This window comes from Natator depressus, chromosome 13 (genome assembly GCF_965152275.1).
Source record: "Natator depressus isolate rNatDep1 chromosome 13, rNatDep2.hap1, whole genome shotgun sequence".
Classification (NCBI taxonomy): Eukaryota; Metazoa; Chordata; order Testudines; family Cheloniidae; genus Natator; species Natator depressus.
The window spans coordinates 27,843,167-27,865,295 of record NC_134246.1 but is presented as its reverse complement, the minus strand read 5'-3'; the positions used below and the strand labels follow the sequence as shown (position 1 = coordinate 27,865,295).

The 22,129-nt window shown below is 45.7% G+C and overlaps 2 protein-coding genes across 2 annotated transcripts in view; one reads left to right on the top strand and one right to left on the bottom strand.

Moving 5' to 3' along the window:
• Positions 1-989: 989 nt before the first annotated feature.
• PXMP4 (peroxisomal membrane protein 4) lies at positions 990-10,982 on the bottom strand. The gene is given in 5 exon segments (XM_074970323.1): positions 990-5,720; positions 6,585-6,783; positions 7,527-7,589; positions 10,743-10,894; positions 10,896-10,982. Coding segments are annotated over 5 exon segments (765 nt in total). The 3' UTR covers positions 990-5,456.
• Positions 10,983-17,823: 6,841 nt separating this feature from the next.
• The window catches only part of ZNF341 (zinc finger protein 341), a 28,473-nt gene continuing 24,167 nt past the window's right edge, over positions 17,824-22,129 (top strand). Inside the window, exon 1 of the mRNA XM_074969777.1 lies at positions 17,824-17,898. Coding sequence (XP_074825878.1) covers positions 17,868-17,898 — 31 coding nt within the window. The 5' untranslated portion in view covers positions 17,824-17,867. The remainder of the gene's footprint in view (positions 17,899-22,129) is intronic.

Genomic DNA, 22,129 nt, shown 5'->3' with positions numbered 1-22,129 from the left:
ACTTTTTTAAGTCAATTAGCGTCCTGCTAACTAACAGCTGCAGTTGCTGAGATAGTTGGCATCTAAACAACACTTCTCCACTGTAGATCTCAAGTTGAAATAGGCACCAAGATCGCTATCTTACCTCTGGAGAAAATGAGTCACATGCTCAAGATCACACCGCAGGTCAGTGGCAGGAACAGAATCCAAGTCTCCAGTCTGGTGCCTTACCTACTGGACCATGCTACCTCCATACATCTGCCGTTGCCAAGGGGAAATATTTGTGCAGGGACCGGGTATAGCACTCCAGGAAGGGACCAAGACTGAGAGACCCACTCCTCCCTCTATGTGCTTCTGTGGCAATTTTAGGTGAATGGATCACTCCACGGCCAGGGCTGACTTAGGCCACAGCTGATCTCTGGCAATTGCTCCTGGCTGCAGCCTGCTGAAGACCAGGCCTGGCCATCTTCAAGATGCAGTACAAGACTGATTGAAAGCAGGTCTTTCAAAGCTTCTCTTTGTTACTATTTCCAAAGCTAAGATCTACTGGACACAGTTACACTTCCCAGTCTGTACTGATCATGTGTAGCCCAGGAGAGCCCACCTCCTTCCCTAATGTTAGGCAGAGATGAATCACAGCAGCAGTTGGGCATGTTGCTGCCAGCGTTCACAGCTGCTAAAATGTGAGAAGGTTCATGCTACCAAAGATACAGGTAAATTTTAACCCCAGCTCATCTCTGCAGCCAATGTCCTCCCCCAGCCAGCCAACAATACCATTGTTATGAGTCAGGGAGGCTAACCTCTCTGACCATGTCGTCTAATTGGCACTGACTACAGGACTGGGTAATGTGCAACACAAATGGCTCCAGGATTACACTTTTTTCGCACAGTATCTCTTTACATGGCATTAAGGATACTCAGTAATTAAACTTCAATCACTGAACACAAGAATTTAAAACAGATGGACAATCATTTATTTATTAAAGAGTGCAAAACATTATACTATCCAAAGATGCATTATACAGAAACCGTGCTCAAAAGAGGCAAACGGGATATCTGCATAGGACTGACACATTGTCCGTAGGATGGAGAAGATGTTTTATGGCTGTGGAGGCAGATACGTCCACTAGCTGCCATCTCTTTCTTTACCGCAATGGTGTTGTTTTACAAGCAAGCAAGACTTCCCCCTTACCACTAAACCAGTCTAATTACAATAAATGGCTGAGATTATGTGTTTAATGCATTCTATATTACCAAAAAATTAGCTAAGGTTTCAGTATGAGACAGTTTCCCATGCAGTAATTGTAAATAAAAATACACACAGCTAGACTGAAAAGCATAGAAACAATTCTCTAGTTATAGCATCTCTTGCACTTAGAGACCTCCCTTTGCCCATGTTACAAGTCGGCCATACAAATGTAGAAAATTGACAGCAAAAGCCCCTCAAGCTACAGAACACTCATTTTAATTATAAAACCCACATAATTGTGCGTACTGAAAATTCACAGCAAGTTCTGCTTTCTCCTGCCGGCTGTATTTCAAAGTCAATATTAGAAATAGCACAGACTCCACTGACATCAAGGTCAGCTTGACCCCGGAAAAGAGTTTTTCAGATGGCAAATAATATCAATCAGTAAACTGTTTCCTAAGAGATCACATTTGCATTGAGTCAGTACAAATGGGTTTGGAGAACAGACATTTCTTCTAATAGGAGGGAATTTCCACTAAGGGAGCTGACAGTATGTGGGCTTAAGTCCACAAACAATGAGCCAAATCCTCAGGACTGAGGGGGCTTCTTTGTCTGCATTGCCAGCATAAGCCTCCCACAAGGGTGGCTTACTTGGCCCAAAAGGATCACTTGAGCGTAGGGATGATTCTGAGGCAGTGTAGTGTTGATGGAGGGCTGTGGCTGGAGAAAAGGGAATATGGCTGATGATTCTGGGCTCGGTTTTTGGTCTCTTGTGGACACTGTAACAAGGCTCAAGTTTGTTAGAGCAGTTTGAGGTCTGCTCTAACACAGAGGGCTAGGGGATAGAAAGTCATACAGCACTACGATCAGGCCTCCTTTCCACACCAACCTCTGACCTGTGCGCTTTGGCCATTTCAGTAGATCCGGCCCTCTATGTATATATTTAGTATTTGGATAGATATGCTGGTTAGTAGATCAACATGCTATGCACACAGCATGTTACAACAATTGCAATGTTTGTAAGCACTTCTCAGAATTCTCTCCTGCCTCTAAAGTGGCAAGCTCTAAAGTGACAACTGACAAGCATAGATCTTCCCCTTCAGAAATGCCCTTCTGCCCTAGGTACTGTACTATCCAAGGACCAGATAAGTTGTCAAGGTATCAATATATCCTGAATCCATTTAGATTGCTCCCCTACTTGCATATACAACCCCTGAAGACATTCCTCTGCAATATTAAGGCCATGTCTACACTATGGGGCTATACTGGCACAACCCCAGGACTGTAATTATTCCGGTATAACGTCATAGTGTAGACACAGCCTAAACTAATGTGGAAGGGTTTTTTCCCCCATCGATGTAGGAACACTACCTCTCTCCGCAACAGTAACTAGGTCGATGGAAGCATTCTTCACAGAAAGCTTGGTCTGTGAAAACATTGTTAAATCATGTAATGTTAGGATATTTGGCTTTCCTGAGCATTTAAATGGTTCAGATGTTTAGTTTCCTTCACAGTTTGAATCAAGTTGGGGAAGAAGATTTGAGCCAACTTTGAAAAGTGGGCAAGTATCATATTTAAAATGTCCTCTGGCTTCTGTCTCTTTGTTCTGCCCACTGATATCCCAGAGGTACACCGACCTGCTACTACACAGCTTTGTTTATAAGGGAGTCCTGGCAAGCCAAGGTCTCATCCCACACAGTGCTGAACCTTCCCTGACGTCGGGGCGAGTGAGGTGGTGTTAAGTTCCTCTCAGAATTTTTCCCCCTGGTTAGAAGCAACAATCCAACTTCGGGTTGTGATAAACGTGAATTGTGTTCATGTCTGTTTTGATTTACAGAGACCAGGACTGGAAAAACAGTGTCTCCCTTTCTCATTCTTGGGGGCTGGCTGTTTTGCAGGTGGTTTCACAACTATCTCCTTATTTCTGTTTGGTTTTAATGCTAATAAAAGGAAGAACAGAAACAGAAGACTGAATTCCCCAGACAATACAGTGGGGGAGGGGGAGAGAGATGAATGTAATGTATGTATTCAGAAGTCTGCAACAGACAGAAATTACTTCTAGTTCACTTCCCTATTACACACTGGTATTGTTCTGTCACTTCAGGGGCATAAGGGCTTCATCGCCATCTATCTGGTTTTAGTAAGAGTGATGTGTGCTGGTACCAATGAAGAATTGTTCCAATTACTTCCCTGGAAAAGGGAGTAACTTGCAGTCTAATGTCCTATCCACACAGAGCAGGAAAACAACCATCTTTAAAAAGCACAGCTAATGGCCACTGATATGTAGAACTTGCTACTGTGGTGAAATTCCAGTTTGGCTTCTGATGGCAGCAGCTGGCTCTGTGAATCAGAGCTGCAGATGGTTTGAGTCTCAGATTGATTTACCATGAAAGTGAAGCTAGCACTCGATTCCTAGAGAGAAGGGATTTTTGCAGGTACTGCTGAGATGATGCTAGAACTCTAACTGACAGGAGTTTGGTTATACAGTCATGAAAGAGATGGAGATGATAATGCCAGAGCATAAAAATGACCAGGTGAACAGCAATAAGCAGTTCCCTGAACAGCTGAACACGCAATTACAAGTGTTTGGCAGGTAACTATAGAGCTTCAGATCTGATATAATTATCACCAACAGAAATTTTAGTTCATGTTTTTTAGGGGAAATAAGCATGGCTTTTACACTGAGAAGTTAGTGTCTTACACAATCAAGAAGTTATCGACTTCTAATGACACAGCTCACGTAGGTGGCGGTCTGTGTGTCTTGTTCTACAAGTGTATGTAATTAATGAGGCAACCCAATGGTAATTTATAAACCTGAGAATTTTTTTCTGAAGATTTTGGTCAATTATACCATAGCTGTCAGGTCATAGATTTGGAAGAGATTTTCTGAAATCTTGTCAAAAATATCACCACACAATGAGTCAGCAAAAGACGCAATCTTTTTTTCTACACTGAGAACTTTGAACATTATCAAAGACACTTTAATTCCAATTAAAGAGCAGCATTCAAAACATAAGCAATGCAAAGATATCAGCCAACTATGTAGATGAAGACAGTGATTTTAAAGAAGCAAGAATTTGCCTGTAATTTGAGAAATTTAAAAAAAAAAAACATGAAACTTTGTGATTTTTTAATTGAGTGATAGATTTTATATAGAAAAATAACAGAACTAGTCACTAATTCTTGCAAACCAAGAATCATATGAAATACTGATCACTGGTCCAACTCAAGTATTCAGTATATGATCTAGTAGTTTGAACAATTAAAGGAGTGGTCTTGATTAGGTCCAGTGTAAAATATTAACCTTTTGGCTAAGATCCAAAGATAGCTTCAATTTACACAGATATATCCTCCTTCCAGGGGACAGAAGGGAAAAGTAACACCATGGGCTCAACCTCTTTTTAATCCCTCGCTTGTAAAATCTTCTTACAATGGATTTGGTTAGTTCTCTCTACTGTATGGAATTCATAGTCCAGGCACAGAAATAAAAAGGTGCTGTAATTAAATAGGGGGAATAATTAGTGAAACATCCTGCACTAGATAATCCAAAGGAATGACAAAGACTGAGCATAAATGGTGATTCAAAGCACGAGGTACCATGTCTGTCCCAAAGAAGCCAAATGCTTTTAAATGCAAACATCCTATTATCTACATGGGGGCAAACTGCACAGAAAACTCACTGAAGAAACACAGCTTGTTTAGTCTGGATTTCCAATGCTTCACAGAAATCAGGACCTTCTTCTGACATGACACAGCAGATGACAGATAAATATATCAGCTCAGAAAAGACCCAACATATAGAGAGATATGGCTGGAAATCACTGCATTCCTTCCACTGCTAACACAGTGGTCATGAGAGGCATTTCTAGCACGTGAGCATTCCATTAGTCCCCTACTGCATATTTTGTTTCAGTATCATATAAACTATAGTCACAGTTTACTTTCGAGCCGTCAAGGTTTAAAATCAGTGCATTCTTTAAAAGTAATTAACTATTACAATGTGGGGAACATAATGTCTCTTGTAGAAAAGAATTTTTGAAATCAAATTAATCCAGGAACATTTTGCTCTTGTTGTGGCACTGGGACAGGTTTCTGTGGAGTCCCGATGTGGCCAATAGAGAGCCAAGAAAAGATCATTAGGTTATTCACAACATTTTGGCCAAGACACAAGAGGGAAGTTTGTTGGACAGATCCTAATAAAAAGTGCGTCAATCAAGGGCAGCAGAAAATCCTTTCCCCGTTGTTGCTGGAATGTGCCATTATTCAAAGATCGCTGGGGATTAGCAAATTACTTTTGAGCGTTGCTTTTGTTATAAATAAGGAAGTCAGAAATGTCGTGCCATACGTTACTGTCGTCATACAGGTAAGTCATGGAAGATTGCAGAGAGGGTTGGAGAGTGTGCCGATGATATTCAAAGAGCCACAGAACAATCCCCCAAGTCACAGCAGCAAAGATCGGGAAAGGGTCCTGCTTGGGTTCTGGGATATAACCCTTCTCCACTGCCAGTCGGGACAAGCCAAACAGAATACGAGACAGCAGGTACATGTTTATCTACATAAAGAGAAAACCCAAGGAATATTAGCCTAGTAACATGGCTAGCAAATCTGACCAAATCAAGCAACTTGGAAATTAAAGACATAGAAAAAGTTAATATCTGACCATAGTTTACTATATAATTGCCTTCAACATTGTAGTGTGTGTTTGTATCCTCCTAACATGATTACTGTCCTGCTTTGTTCATTGGCAGTCTAGTTCTGCTGAGCAATAGGTTTCATCTGGTACCACATGCTATCACTTGGAAGATCAGTTGTATTAGCAGTAGATGCTGCGTTGCTAATACACTTCACAAGGTGGAGTGAAATCAACTTCCCAAGAGCTCAGTCAATTGGCTCTGCATCTGCATTTTAAAATCCAATTTAGATAAACTGCATGGGCACACTTATATCAGTTTCATACCATTTATATTGGTATAACCTGAAACTGTACATTTTACTACGTCAGTTAAACAAATATAAGCCAGGTTTAAATCAAATTAAGTGTGTCCAAAGAGAGTTCTGTGGCAGTTCAACTATATCAGTTTCAAATCACAACTTCAGTTAAACCAGTGCAAGTCTATGCGTGGAACAGGCCGGCGTGGCTTTCCCAAGGCTATCCCGCGAGTCAGTGGCAGAACTGGAAATACAAGGCAGGTCACAAGGCTCCCAATGCTGTGTGCACTACCCACTGATGTAAACTATTTTCCTCTAGGCTTTGACAGTAAACAAGCTAAATATGAAAGGTGGCCATATCACATTAGAGCATCACTTACAGCATCAGTCCTTTTTTGTTTTTTAAATCCTAGTCTAACCAGCTGGTACACAACATGTTTTTTGGGCAAGGTCAGAAAGATAAAACTCCACAAATACATTTGTTTACCTGGCTGTTGATATGATTGTTTTCACCAAACACTAACCAGCCTCCAACACAGGCTGCTACGAAGGAGTGCAACTGAAAGTTCTTTCCCTGTAGTCGGGATTGCAGCGCCATCAGCCCCTTGTAAGTGAACACAAAATACGCCAGGTTTCGGGAATGAGTGTACGTGGCCTGAGCAATCGCTTTCAGTTTCTCTCTTAAACTGAGCAAAGGAACAAACAAACGTTAGTAAAGCAATAACGTGGCCATCACACTGTTCACTCTGCTGGTACCTTGTCTACTTAGACTAAGGTTTTTGGGTCAAGAACATTCTACCTCTCTGCGTAGAGCACCTGGCACAATGGGGCCTATTCTTGGTTAGGCTATAGACACTACTGTAATACTTTTCTTTTCTGAATGGGCTCAACAAAAACAAAGCTGTGAGGATGGCTCATTTCACTGCTAGGTCACTGATCAGAATCCAGTCGAGGTCTGTGTGTACACTGATGATTTATCATCGTTCCAGAAATTGACAGCCAGCCACTGGAGCAGCTGCATCAGCAAAACCGCCCGGGGGCTTTCCTTGTCTACACAATTTGCACTGGTGCAGTTTAACCCTGCTTGAAACAAGGTAAGTCCCACTGGGACTAACGGCAGTTCTCCTTGTCTGCCCTAGTTGTACTGGTGGCTGGCCCTCTGGGGAAAATCCCCAATACTGTATAACCAAGGCCTTACCTCAGAGGTGAGATATCAGCTTCCTGAATCTCTGAAACAACAGGCTGCATTCTGCTTGTCATTTGCATTTTTAAAAAGTCACATTGTGAGATTTTCCCATTTAGTTATGAAAACAAGTATTTGATCTGAACAGGTCTGGTGTTTTCAAAGAGTTCACTTTTAAAAATGGATGACTGTAGCATGCTCTCATCCTTACAGAGAATGCCAGAAAGGAAGAGCTAATGTCTGTACCTTCCACTCTTGAAGAGAAAGGTCATCACCAGAGCATGGGGGGCACGGATCTTTGCTCCATAGCTGCAAGAGAAAAATTATTACATGCATACACACAATGTTTTCAGAGGGCTTTTTATTACTGTAAGCCAACTATTGATCTTTTAATCCTTATATTATAGTGGAAATAAACCACAAGTCATTGGTTGATCAGCTTAAGTCAATTTCAATACAGAGCCTGATAATTCATTCAATGGGTTGGTAGCTTTATTTTTTATTTATACGGTATTTACAGCCAAATAGCCATAGGCTAAGAGACTGTAACTTAAAAATAATGAAGGCAATTAAACCTAACACATTCCAAAGGGGAATAAAACCAAACAACCTCAGCTGAAGTAAATAAAGAAAGAAATGCTAGCTCTGAACACTTGAAAGGGCATTAGCGCCTTTACAAAAAAAAATAGGCCATGAATGCATCAATAGAGCCCTGCACAGATACAAAATTTGTATCCGATCTGCAAAAATGATCCACGGATATCTGCAGGGCTTTAGATGTAAACTTTGGATCCACATCCATCAGCGATCTGCAAAAATGGTCCACGAATATCTGCAGATATAAAGCGGATATCCGTGGATTTTCAGGGCTCTGTTCATCATTCATAGTGCTAGCTATCTTTATTAAGTGCTCAGAGCTATACAGCTAAGTACTCAGTTTATCCTATTCCAAATGATGCAATTCAAAAGTGGATCAATGGGCCTTCTACACGTCCATGTTTTAACCAAAATGTAACTTCATTTCACAATCCTACACAGCTCCCTGCTTGTTGATTTTGGAATACTAAACCTCAAACCTGCAGAGAGAAAACATTCATCAGGCCGCAGAACTCATCTCATTTTTCTTCTCCTACTATTATTCTCGAGCTCCAAGTTTAAATCTTGGCAGATGATGGAGTTGGGCTTTATGGTCTAAGATCTGAACGATTTTAATTATTGTAGCAAAAACATGAGTCACGAAATAAACTTCTTTCAGTCCTCTCTCCAGTTTCTTACAGTTCCTAGGACTGCACTATTTTCCCCCTTAATTTGAATTTATTTCCCCCAGATTAAAAAATCCTCCAAAGTGTCTGCATATGGGGTGTGGACAAAGATTTTAAACTCTGCAGCCTAAAATTAACTACCTGAACATGTAGCCTGATTTTCAGAGACGCTGATCACCCAGAGCGCCTTCTGAAACCTATGGGAGCTATGAGTGCTCAACACCTCAGAAAGTCAGGTGCTTTAATATGGTTTTAATTGCCTAACTTTAGGCATTCATGTTTGAAAACATTGTTTTTTATTAAGATAGACTTAAAACAGGGAAAGTATCAGTAACTTAAAGGGAGAAAATTAAAAACAGTATGTTAGAATATATACTTTTAAATCTCCCCCACACCCACCTCCTCTTCACTGCTTTAATAACTAGCTTGCCATACTCTGACAAGTTTGGACTGAATCTCTGGCTACCTGACCATGACTCCCCCACCCGCTCAGTTACTACAGACAAGTGGGAGCTGGCAACTGGGGCTTGCCTACATGGGCCGGCAAAACACACCAGGATGGTGTGATTTGTAAAGTGCACCAACAGGTCATTAAAGCAACCGAAGTACTTTTTAGAGTGCACCAGCAGGGTCACACAGGGCCCTTAGAGCACAACACATTAGTGCACTTCACAAATCACAGCCTTTGGGTGCATTTTGCCAGCACCATGCCAACAAGACCAAAGTATATGTTTTCTTCCCTAAATAAAGATAAAAGGCCTAATTCTGCTTCCACTGAAGTCAACAGAAGCAGGTATGGCCCTGCTTTTAGAAATTAAGCCCTTCTTTGGAGTATTTTTTAAACATCTGTACAACGTATGGTCTTTATTCACAGCTCAAGTGAATGCAACTAGAACTCCTCTGAAAGGTATCAGCTAAGAAACAAACAAAGATTATAAATGCTCTTCCAAGGGGCAAAAAGAATTGCCCTACTGTATTGTATTGCCCTACTGTTAATCTGTATTCGCAAAAAGAAAAAGGAGTACTTGTGGCACCTTAGAGAGCTTATGCTCAAATAAATGTGTTAGTCTCTAAGGTGCCGCAAGTTCTCCTTTTCTTTTAACATATCAGAATACAGTTCTTAATTATCCAAAAAATGTGTGGGTGGGTCTATCATAACCTGGGAGCAGCAATTTTGATAGGACTGTGCTTAAAGTGCACCCCACAAGGACAGCTTGACTTTATTTTATTTTTTGCTAGGTCTGTGACCCTTTGTAATCCACCTTTCTTGAAGCACTGCTGGAATAAGCTGTAAAGAGCTCCTCAAATTAAGTTACAGAAGCTGCTCCCTGAAATGCATGCTTCCTCCAAGGGAGGTCGCCTGTACCGCAGCGGACTTTGTTGGGGCAAGGGACAATCCTAGGGCACCCTGGGTATGGGCCTAGGGAGAAAACCCCCTCCCACCTCACAAGCACAGCGTGTGTGTGCGCGCGCACGCGGCCTGAGAAGACAGTCGAGGAGGGCCTGGAGGAGAGCCTCCTCCCCACCAGGCACAGCCGGGCACGGGTTAGCAAAGCCTGGAGAGGAGAGCCCCCCACAGGCACAGCCCGGGGGGGAGGGCCTGGAGAAAAGAAGGACCCCCCACAGGCACAGCCTGGGGGAGGGGAGAGTCCGCGTCGTCCCCCCCCCCACACACAGGCACAGCGTGGGGGAGGGGAGCAGGGCCTGGAGGGGAGAGTCCGTCGTCGTCCCCCTCCCCCCCCCCACACACAGGCACAGCCTGGGGGAGGGGAGCAGGGCCTGGAGGCGAGAGTCTGTCGTCCCCCCCCCACACACAGCCCGGGGCAGGGGAGCAGGGCCTGGAGGAGAGAGCCCCCCCACACACACACACACAGGCACAGCCCAGGGGAGGGGAGCAGGGCCTGGAGGGGAGAGCCCCCCCCCACACACACACAGGGACAGCCCGGGGGAGGGGAGCAGGGCCTGGAGGGGAGAGCCCCCCCCACACACACACACACAGGCACAGCCCGGGGGAGGGGAGCAGGGCCTGGAGGGGAGAGCCCCCCCCCCCACACACACACACAGGCACAGCCCGGGGGAGGGGAGCAGGGCCTGGAGGGGAAAGCCCCCCCCACACACACACACACAGGCACAGCCCGGGGGAGAGGCGTTGGGCCCCGCACCAGGGGACGGCAGTAGGTACAAGGGTGACCCCGCTTACACCGCTCCGTTCCGGAAGCCCTTGAGCACGGCCAGCGCCGCGCGGTATCTGCGCCGCTGCAGCAGGGAGTTGACGGTGTAAAGCAGGGTCTTGAGCATCGCCTGGGCCCCCATGGCCGCGACGCTCCGACCGGTGGGGGGGGGGGGAGGGGGCCCGCTTCGGCAGCGCGCAGAGCCAATGGGAACGCTACTAAACAGGGTCCGGGCGGGCAGCAGGCACCACAAAGATGAGGTTCCGCATCTGCGCAGAGCGAGCTCAGCCCATCACACTCGTGTGGGCTCCCTCAACTGCCTATCAAACCTTCTGACAAATGGAAGACGCTGCCCTGCCCCTTTAAGGAGGAGATATCGAAAGTGATCTTGCTATTGGGGAAAGGTCCCAATACTGCAGCCAATCACAAACTTCCCCTTCCTCCAGGTCTGTTGCAATTGGCCAGAGCAGAAGCGACTCTCTTCCAGTGAGGATTGGTCCTTTGGCTGGCCGGCCGCTGGGTGGCTCTTTTGCTGCCTTGTGGGGCCGGAGGTGGGGGCTTGGAGCGCCATGCCTGGACCCTAGGGCGTGTGACAGCCACTGGGGGTCCCCGGCCCATCCCTCCAGCTCCCCAGGCGGGGCCACAGGCATGGCTGGGGAGGTTCGGGCTGCGGCGCCCCAGGCTCGGGCCCTGCGTCTGACTGGGCCAAGTACCAGTCGCCCAGGGGACGGCACAGAAACCCTGTGCTGGGCACGAAGGGAAGTCTCTTCCTAACCTCTGCCACTTAGTGATGGGTTTAGTTTAGCAGCCTTCTAAAAGAAAAGTATTCTCTCCACTATAACCACTGATGGTCTCATTACCTCTGGTCTTTTTTTGAATTCTGTGAAACACATTAGCTCAGTGTTGCCCAGTGACAGTGAGTTCCACAGGTTAATCGTGCATTGTGTGACACTCCCCTGGCCGACAGCCTGAGAGCGAAGGGCTACGAGGTGCAGATGGATGCCCTGATTGTCAGAGTCCTTGGCGCCTGGGACCCCTGCAACGAGCATGTGCTGCAGACCTGCAGGATTGGTCGACGCTATGCCCTGCTCATGTGGCGCCTCATGGTCTCTGACACCATATGATGGCCCAGCGACATCTACACCGCACATATCACTGGCCACTGACAGTACCAGGAGATGTGAGCCAGAGCGACGTCATGCATCGACTATGAGAAAGGGACTGAGAGACTTTGTTCGTTGGACCATATGAACTGGAACCATAAACTCACTAAACATTAAATCTCACCAAATGAGGGTCAATCCATTCTCATCATCGTATCCCCTTATTATACTCCACATCTGAACATAGCCATTATATGAACAACATACCTTCATATCTCAATGTCTGTACTTTGACCCTTTAAGCTTTTACCCCCAATCAGGGATATTGCAGATTATGTATTCCTTATGCCATCCAATCTTAAACTGAATTTCGCACCCCTTCATAATCTGTACCTTATTCCCTGATAACCAGACACTTCTAAGCTTAAACTCTGCACTGTTTACTTTTTTTTTTAAACATCATCTTAATACAAATTTTTAAACCTGAAAAGGTCGTCTTTTTGCCAGTTTTAAATGTATTCTTTCTCTCTAGGCTTGGCAGAATCTGATTTTTATTTTAATTTTGACAGATAATATCAATGTTTATTTTTAAGCACATTTAAAGCATATTTTTAGATTAATTTTTTGTGTTGTGTAGTTGTGAAGAATTATTGGTTTTAAGCTTTTTTATTTTTATCTATTTACATTTTCACAGTTGTAGGAAATCATGGAAGGGGCAGACAATAATTAATGACAGTAAATGCTGAGATTCAAAAAGTTAAAAGTTTTATAAACTCTTAAAACAAATGGTCAACATCATATGGCAAAATGTAGAAAGTAAATATCTTTAAATGAGCTCTGATAACATTGACATTAAAACATGTTTTATACACATGAAGGTCGGACTCTACTAAGTTCTCAAGCAGGATTTTTCTTATTTTGCCTAACTGTAAATTTCTATCATCGATAAGAATATTTTTTCATAATTTTATGTGTGTACAGTGAAATCAGTGTTTACCAACATTTACCAATAAAACTCTAATCCTAAAAGCGTAGTTTTATTGAATAACCCCTTATTCTTGTTTAGAGAAAAGTTTAATAGAAGCACTTCATTTACCTTCTTTATGCCCTTCGTTAGTGTGTATACCTTTTGTCATATGCCCCCTTATTCATCTCTTCTCTAAACAGTTCAGTCTTTTCAGTCTCTCTTCATATGGAAGTCTTTCCGTACATCTAATAATTTTTGTTGCTCATCTCTTTACCCCTTCAGGTAAATCTACTGACAAAGCCCTGTTTAGAATTAGCCAATTTCCTCATTACGACCCTTACCAGTTCTACCAATTTTAATGGCATAAGTCTGGGATCCATCTATTCTACCAAGAAGCCCCTATGATTGGTCAGTTACTATGTTGTTGTTATGTGTATTACCATAGCACCCACTCATGGACCAGGACCCCATTGTGCCAGGTGCTGTACAAACACAGAAGAAGAATAAAACAATAATACCTAACTAAATATATGGTGATAGTCAATTTCATCACTCTGGCTGTCTAGGTTTGGCTTGATTCTACCTCTAGCCAATTTCATGGTGGGATCAACTAATTTCATTATCATCCTGAACTGTGGAATCAGCCAGTTTCACTGTTGCAGCACTCAACAGGCTTAGTGGATTTCACCAGTGTGTTCCCTCTATTGTATGAGAAATTTTACATCATCATCTCATTGATTTGTTATGTTGTGCTGTTACAACGTAATCAGTGGTGAGCTGGAGCTGGTTGTTAAAGTTAGAAGCCCTTTTAGAACCGGTTGTTCCGCGAGGGACAACCAGATCTAAAAGGGCTTCTAAATTTAACTGGCCAAAAGTGGCACCTTAGGCGCCAACTCCATGGGTGCTCTATGGTGCGGCAGCTCCCCGCCCCAGCCCCAGCTCACCTCCGCTCCGCCTCCTCCCCTGAACGCGCCCGTCTCTGCTTCTCTGCCCCACCCCCGGCTTCCTGCAAATCAGCTGTTCGCGCGGGAAGCTGAGGCAGGCTGAGAACCAGGCCGCAGCTTCGCACTCAGGCCCAGGGAGGTGGAGGTGAACTGGGGCACGGAGGGGGGCGCGAGAAGGGCCACCCGTGCCACAGCAGCTAACCCAGGGGGCGCAAAGGGGAACCGCTCCCCGCCCCAGCTCACCTCCGCCACCCTCAGCCTGAGCAGGAAACCGCCGCCTGCTTCTCAGCCCTCCCAGGCTTCCCGCTGAACAGCTGATTCGTGGGAAGCTGTGGGGGGGAGGGCATGGAGAAGCAGAGCGGGGCAGTGCATTCAGGGGCAGAGGCGGAGTGGAGGTGAGGTGAGCTGGGGCCAGGCGCAGGGCGGGGAGCTGCCGGTGGGTGCTCTGCACCCACCAAATTTTCCCCGTGGGTGCTCCAGCCCCATAGCACCCATGGAATCAGCACCTAAGGCGCCACTTTTGATGTGATCAGTGGGGGGAGCAGCTGATCCCCCTGCTCCCCCCCAGTTATGCTCCCCCGCCCCTATGAGCCAGAGGGACCTGCCGGATGCTTCCTGGGAGCTGCCGCAGGTAAGCACCACCAGGACTCCCCACCTTGTCCCCCGGCAGGTGCCTCTGGCTCTTAGAGGTAGGGTGGGCACCCACTACGATGGCCCACGAGACCCTCCTGCCCGGTTCTGGGGGCAGTCAGGGGACAGGGGAGAGGGGTGGATGGGGCAGGCGTCCTGGGGGGGCATCAAGGAATGTGGGGGGGTCAGATGGGGCAGGAGTCCCGGGGGGTGGGGGTGGGCAACGACCCCCTCATGGGGTGAGGAAGGAACCCGTTGTTAAGATTTTGGCAGCTCATCACTGAACATAATCATCCCAGAACAACTATGTTTGGGAATGCAAACACCAAAAAGGTGGCAAACCCAACAGCGGAGGTCATGACAGCACAAGCTTCCCTTCTCATTACAATGTGTCTCCCCTGGGTTCAGGAAAATAATCCAGCACCTCTCCCCGCATCAGGTACAGTAATGCTGCCAGCATTCCCCCACTGGTTTCAAGTTCCTTTTTTCTGAGAGAACTCAAAAGGTGATACTGGCCAACTGCTGTTCTGTCCTGAGGGCTCTCTCATGCAAGGCTCTGAAGCTTTCTGTCCTCTTATTACGTGTGTGTATGAGGCAGTTAGGAGGGTTGGGAAGGAGTTATGGCCTGCAGTGTCTTTAGAAGGACTTTTCTGATGCTGCTGAGGGATGGAGATAAAGTTGATTGCAGCAGTTCACAGAGGAATACCAGCACCTGTCATGATGGGAGATCAGACTAAGGGCAGGGTTATAACTGATTATAACTTGTTTTGGTCTTATCAACACAGGCAAGATCAAAATGTGTTATAACATGGTCAGGGTAATACCACGTGTTTAGCAGTGATTAAAAGTGGTAATATCTACCATGTAAATGGGCCCTAAACCAGGAACACCCAAAGTGCAGCCAGAGGGCCAAATATAATCATTTCAAGATTCTTAAAGGGATCATATTTAGCTCTCAGTTTGAACATTTGTCATCCTCTCTCTGTAACTGCCGGTTTTTACTGCTTGAATTGAACCAACAAGAAATTTCTGTTCAACAGGGAAAATGCATGCATCAGCAAGTATTCTAGTCCTGGGTATCTATTTTTACTAACAGTAAATGTAGCTGATACTGTTCTTGAGTTCCTTAGAAGCCGTCACTACATCACTTGTTGGTGCTTTGTTGGACATCCCTCCACTAAGGGCCAAATGCTGGTCCTATTGAGGCTGCTGGGACTTTTACCAGTGACTTCAACAGGACCAGCATTTGACTCTAAATGGTCAAGCTGTATCCTGAAGGGTCCTTCCTGGTGGCCAGCACACTGAAATATTTTGAGAAAGAAACAGTGGGGGACAGGTGGTGGGAGGGAAGCTGGGTTTTTCACAAAGTGGTCTGCAAAATGAAGCAGTTTGAGATCTCCTATATCATTCACAGACAAAAAACTATGTTAAAATAGAATCAAGGTTGAGAATGTATCTATTAGTTAAGGGTAAATAACATTGCAGAGATGCTGTAATTATCCCAAAACCAAGCATTATAAATCTTAGCATTATTCACAATTAAGGTTAAACTTAAAAGAAACCCAAATGTGCTAAGATAAGAAATAGACAGTTAAGACACCCAAACAACCTTAGCTCTGCCCTGTAGTGATATGATGCAGTAACCACAATTATGATTAATGCTCTTTGGTGGTTGTAGTTCCCTTTGCGCTATCACTAGAGGGCACAGTAGTTATTATTTCAAGCACTGACACCCAAGCTAGTTTGCAGCCATAGAAGCTGAGTCTTAATCTACCAACGAGAACTTTTGATACACATGTCCAGTCTAACTCGACTGAGTCATTACAACCAATAGACTTGTTGAATGTCAATTGCCTGTAGAGGAGGGGAGGTTGAACTATATAGGCTATCACAGTGACTCCAATTAAAAATTACCTGAGTTATTGTCTTGAGCTTGTCTGTAGCCAATACAATTATAGTAATTAGATACAATTGCTAATCACTTAGGGTGGGATCTCTAGAATGGGGCTGCAGTGTGCATGCTCAGACGCTGAAACATCTGTATCTAGGGATTTTTACTGCAAAAACAGAGGCGCTGAGCAAATTTAAGTACCTACAGGGTTAGAGAGTAATGAGTGGGAGTTCTGTGGATTGCAGTGGTGCCTAAAAGCAGGACTCGGGCATTTAAATACATTTGTGGATCCCACCCTTAGCCTATTTATATCCTAATTTCCTCAAATATAGCCTATGCACAAGATCTGTTACGTTTAACCATATGGAACCTTTGAAGTCTGTTATTCCATTTTTAAGATCGTTCAAGACAAAGGGCCGTTTTTTAAAAGGTATTTAGGTGCCTAAAGATGCAGATAGGCACCTAGTGGGATTTTCAAAGGTACCTAGGGGGTCTTACTCCCATTGATTTTGGGAGTTCGATCTCTGGGTGCTTTTGAAAAAATCCCACTAAATGCCTATCTGCATTTTTAGGCACCTAAATACCTTTAAAATTCTGACCCAAAGAAAATACTGATGAGATGCTAGATTTCTTAAAGAACCAAGTTTCTAATGAATTATAACTCAAACGAATTCACAGACTCATATGTACATTCTCAGCAAATTCATTCTTAAAGAGTGCTGTGAGCCTGGGGAGGAGAGATTCTTTGTTTTTACACACACAACAAAGAATGTGAATCCCTTACTTTACTCAGCTTTAACTATGGAGTTGTAACCCGGGCCTCCATAGTTAGAATAGGACACCAGCTATTGGCAAGATGAATAAACCAATTTCAACGCGTCAGGTTAGGATTCAGGCCTGCGTTGCTGGCATCGTATACTTTGTCAAGAAATCTTAAACCAACTTTGGGGGATGAGGAAATGGCCACAAGGTTATTTGCACCCCTGTGAGTGTATGTGGCTCCAATTCCTACCAAGGTACCATTCTCAGCATGAACCACTGGGTTTTCATTCTGCCAAGCAACTGCCTTTTACAGGGCTACGATTCTGGAGCCTTTCAGCGCTCTGATGTGGATGTTCCCTCTTGTAACCACCGTTGCAAAGCGGCCCCCGGGGCTCGCCCCGCTCCGTGCTCGGCGGTCTGACTCAATGGTGCTGCACGGTCCAGGCCGGTCACGTCTCGGGCAGTTCTGTGGCCGTCCTCAGGTGAAATGCCAGCGCCTCGCCCTTGCACCTGGCCGGCTCAGCGGCCCTGTCGGCAGTGACTTCCCTCCACGGGGTGTTTACTCGCATACGGATACTCTAGTACCCCCACAAGGGCTTTATTCCCGACAGGCATCCCCCTCCCCGTAGGGCCTTTGCTCCACATCTGGGCACCCCATTCCCATAGGCGCTTCACCCCCCCCCCCCCACAGGGGCACCCCTGATCCCCCGCAGCGGTTTTACCCCCCATTTCCTGCTCCACCGCCCACCCCCTGCAGACCCCGGCGCGGGGCTCCCCCTGGCGGCCGGCCCGGCGCCTCCAATCCCTTCCCACAATGCCCGTTCAGGCGGCTCGGGCCCGGCCGCCGCGGCTCCAAGATGGCGCAGGCGATATTCGAGGCGCTGGAAGGTAGCGGGCTGCAAGGCCGGGTCGGGCGGGGCGCGGGGCCCATACGGCACCTCCCGGGGGCGCCGCAGCGTCAGGCAGGGCCGCGGCTCTTCCGCGCCGGGCGCCTCCCCTCCCTCCGCTGCACAGGGGCTCGGCGGCCGCGGGGCCGCCCCAGGCAGCCCGGCCGCCCGGGGGAGGGTTCCTGGAACAGCCGCGCACAGAGGCAGGAGGCTGCGCCACCCTCCCGCTGCAGCCGCCCGGAGCAGTGTCACCCTCATCCCCGGGGGAGCCGCCCGGAGCAGTGCCCCCCCCCATTGGGGACCCCCTCGCCATAGACCCGGCCAGCCGGGAGCAGTGCCCCCCCCATCTCCCCGGGGGAGCCGTCCGGAGCAGTGCCCCCCCCACCTCTGTGGGGACCCCCTCGCCATAGACCCGGCCAGCCGGGAGCAGTGCCCCCCCCATCTCCCCCGGGGAGCCGTCCGGAGCAGTGCCCCCCCCATCTCCACCGGGGAGCCGTCCGGAGCAGTGCCCCCCCCATCTCCACCGGGGAGTCGTCCAGAGCAGTGCCCCGCCCCACTCCTGGGGAACTCGTCCATAGATCTGGCCTGCCTGGAGCAGTGCCCCCCCATCCTAGGGGAACCCCCCCAAGACCTGGGCCACCTGGGAGACCCCCCCAATCTCCTGCAAACCCCCCTAGAGATCTGGCCTTGTACAGTGCCCACCCCCTGGGGAACCCCCTCCAGAGATCCAGACTGTGTGGTGCAGTGCCCCCAGACCCTCTCAGGAGACCCAGCCTGCCTGGAGCAGTGCTCCCCAGGGAGCCCCCCACCCTGGGAAACCCCTTAGAGAGACCTGGCCCACCTGGGGCAATGCCCCTCTGGGAACCCGCACAGAGACCCGGCCCACCAAGAGCAGTGCCTCCCTGGGGAACTCCCGCCCGCCCATGTCCCTTCCTGGGAGACTCCAGGGCTAGGAATACCCTTTCCTCTCCTGGGATAACCCAGCCCCAAGGGCCAGGGAGACCCCTTTCCATTCTGGGAGACCCAGCTCCTGTATGTCCTAAGGAGATCCCCCCACACATCCCGAAGTCCCCCTTCCTGAGCCTGCAGGACCCAGGGAACTCCTCCTGCCCCTCTTACTGATTGACCCAGCCCCCTCCTCTGGGGAGTTGCTGTCTCCAATGAGACCTCACCCCATCCTCTCTTCCTAAGAGAACCCCCAGAGCTCAGAGAGCAGGCCTTACTCCCTGGAGATGCACTTCCCCTTTCCCTGTAGGGCTGGGAGCCAGTTCCCTTTCAGCTCCTCAGTAATAAATGTGGATCTTTCAATAAGCACTCTGTGACATTGGTTCATTATGTGCTGTAAGTGGCAGTGTGGATCAGGTTGGTAACGGATGGATGCGGTAGCTAATAGATTCAAGGCCAGAAGGACCATTCTGATAATCTATTCCAGTAGTTCTCAGCCAAGGGTACTCGTAGCCCTGGGGGTACACAGTGGTCTTCTGGGGGTACATCAACTTGTTTAGATATTTGCCTAGTTTTACAACAGGCTACATAAAAAGCACAAGAGCAGTGAGTACAAACTAAAATTTCATACGACTTGTTTGTACTGTTCCATGACCTATACACTGAAATGTGAGTACAGCCCAATATTTGTATTCCAATTGATTTATTTTATAATTATCTGGTAAAAATGAGAAAGTAAGCATTTTTTCTGTAATAGCGTGCTGTGACACTTCTGCATTATGTCTGATTTTGTAAGCAAGTAGTTTTTAAAGTGAGGTAAAACTTGGGGTATGCAAGACAAATCAGACTCCTAAAAGGGGTACAGTAGTCTAGAACAGTGGCTTTCAACCTTGGGGCAAAGATGTACCTTCACATCTGTTAGGAAAGCACTTAGCTCAGTGCTGGCATTACACACAAAATGAATAGTCCATGAGACTCAGAACGTGAAACTGGCAAGGCAAAAGAGAAATAGACCAGTCCTGTTTCAATGTCCAAGCCAAGAGAAATCCAAGAGGTAAACAAAAATCAAAATCAGTGGTCTCCCACTGGGCTCAGGATCCAATTCATTTACTGCATTTATCTGGCCCTAATGAACAGATTCAGATTCTGCAGAAAGCAAACTTTCATTAAAGAAAAAATGGGGCTTTTAGCGCTTATGATTGTGAAGAAAATCTTCCAAACCTGACTATCATTTATGCAAAATGGATGCAATGTTGTCTTCCTCAGTCAGCAGACAGAGTTGTTTCAGGCTGATATGTGAACTGCCCCAACCATCTCAAATGGGTATTAATTCTTAAGATTATTGATTAAATTTTCAGATTTTCAGATAATTTAGGCAATTGTGTACCTAATTTGTGAAATTACAGCAATTATATTTGCGTAACTAGTAACTCCATGGGCAAAAGATCAGATTAATGAGGAGCAAAATGGTGGGGGTCCTAAAATTGTCTTGCATCACTTTTCCCACTGAATGATGCTAATTGCAACTTTAATATTATTGTAGTCAATATTCTACTCTTGATCTCTGCTCAAGCCTCCTTCTGTTTTCTCTGGGATCAAGGGTATTATGTGGCTCTAACCCAGAAGATCCGGCCACACACTATCATTAAAAATTAGGTCTGTCAAGCAATTAAAAAATTTAATCACGCACCCTGTTAAACAATAATAGAATACCATTTATTTAAATATATTTGGATGTTTTCTACATTTTCAAATACATTAATTTCAATTACAACACACAATACAAAGTGCTCAGTTTATATTTTTGTTACAAATATTTGCACTGTAAAAAACAAATAATATTTTTCAATTCGCCTGGTACAAGTACGGTAGTGCAATCTCTTGATCATGAAAGTTGAACTTACAAATGTAGAATTATGTACAAAAAAACCTGCACTCAAAAATAAAACAATGTAAAACTTTAGAATCTACAAGTCCACTCAGTCCTACTTCTTGTTCAGCCAATCGCTCAGACAAACAAATTTGTTCACATTTGCAGGATAATAATGTTACTCTCTTCTGATTTACGTCACCTGAAAGTGAGAACAGGCATTCGCATGGCACTGTTGTAGCCAGTGTTGCAAGATATTTACGTGCCAGATGTGCTAAAGATTCGTATGTCCCTTCATGCTTCAATGCGTCTATGCTGATGACAGGTTCTGGTTGATAACGATCCAAAGCAATGCAGACTGATGCATGTTCATTTTCATCATCTGAGTCAGATGCCACCAGCAGAAGGTTGATTCTCTTTTTGGTGGTTCGGGTTCTATAGTTTCCACATCAGAGTGTTGCTCTTTTAAGCTTTCTGAAAGCATGCTCCACACCTCATCCCTCTCAGATTTTGGAAGGCACTTCATATTCTTAAACCTTGGGTCGAGTGCTGTAGCTATCTTCAGAAATCTCACATTGGTACCTTTTTTGCATTTTGTCAAATCTGCAGTGAAAATGTTCTTAAAATGAACAACATGTGCTGGGTCATCTCCGAGACTGCTATAACATAAAATATATGGCAGAATGCCGGTAAAACACAGAGCAGGAGACATACAATTCTCCCCCAAAGAATTGTCACACATTTAATTAACGCATTATTTATTTAACAAGCGTCATCAGCATGGAAGCATGTCCTCTGGAATGGTGGCTGGAGCACAAAGGGGCATACAAATGTTTAGTATATCTGGCATGTAAATAACTAGCAATACTAGCTACAGAAGTGCCATGCGAACACCTGTTCTTGCTTTCAGGTGACGTAAATCAGGAGCGGGCAGCATTATCTCCTGTAAATATAAACAAACTTGTTTGTCTTAGCGATTGGCTGAACAAGAAGTTGGACTGAGTGGACTTGTAGGCTCTAAAGTTTTACACTGTTTTGTTTTTGAGTGCAGTTATGTAACAAAAAAAAAATCTACATTTGTAAGTTGCACTTTCACAATAAAGAGATCGCACTACTGTACTTGCATGAGGTGAATTGAAAAATGTTTTTTGTTTATCATTTTTACAGTGCAAATAGTTGTAATAAAATAATATAAAGTGTGCAATGTACACTTTTATTCTGCTTTGTAATTGAAATTAATATAATTGAAAATGTAGAAAAACATCCACAAATATTTAATAAATGTCAATTGGTATTCTATTGTTTGACAGTGCGATTAAAACTGTGATTTATTTTTTAAATCACTATTAATTTTTTTGAGTTAATCGTGTGAGTTAACTGCGATTAATCGACAACCCTATTAAAAATGTAGTCTGGC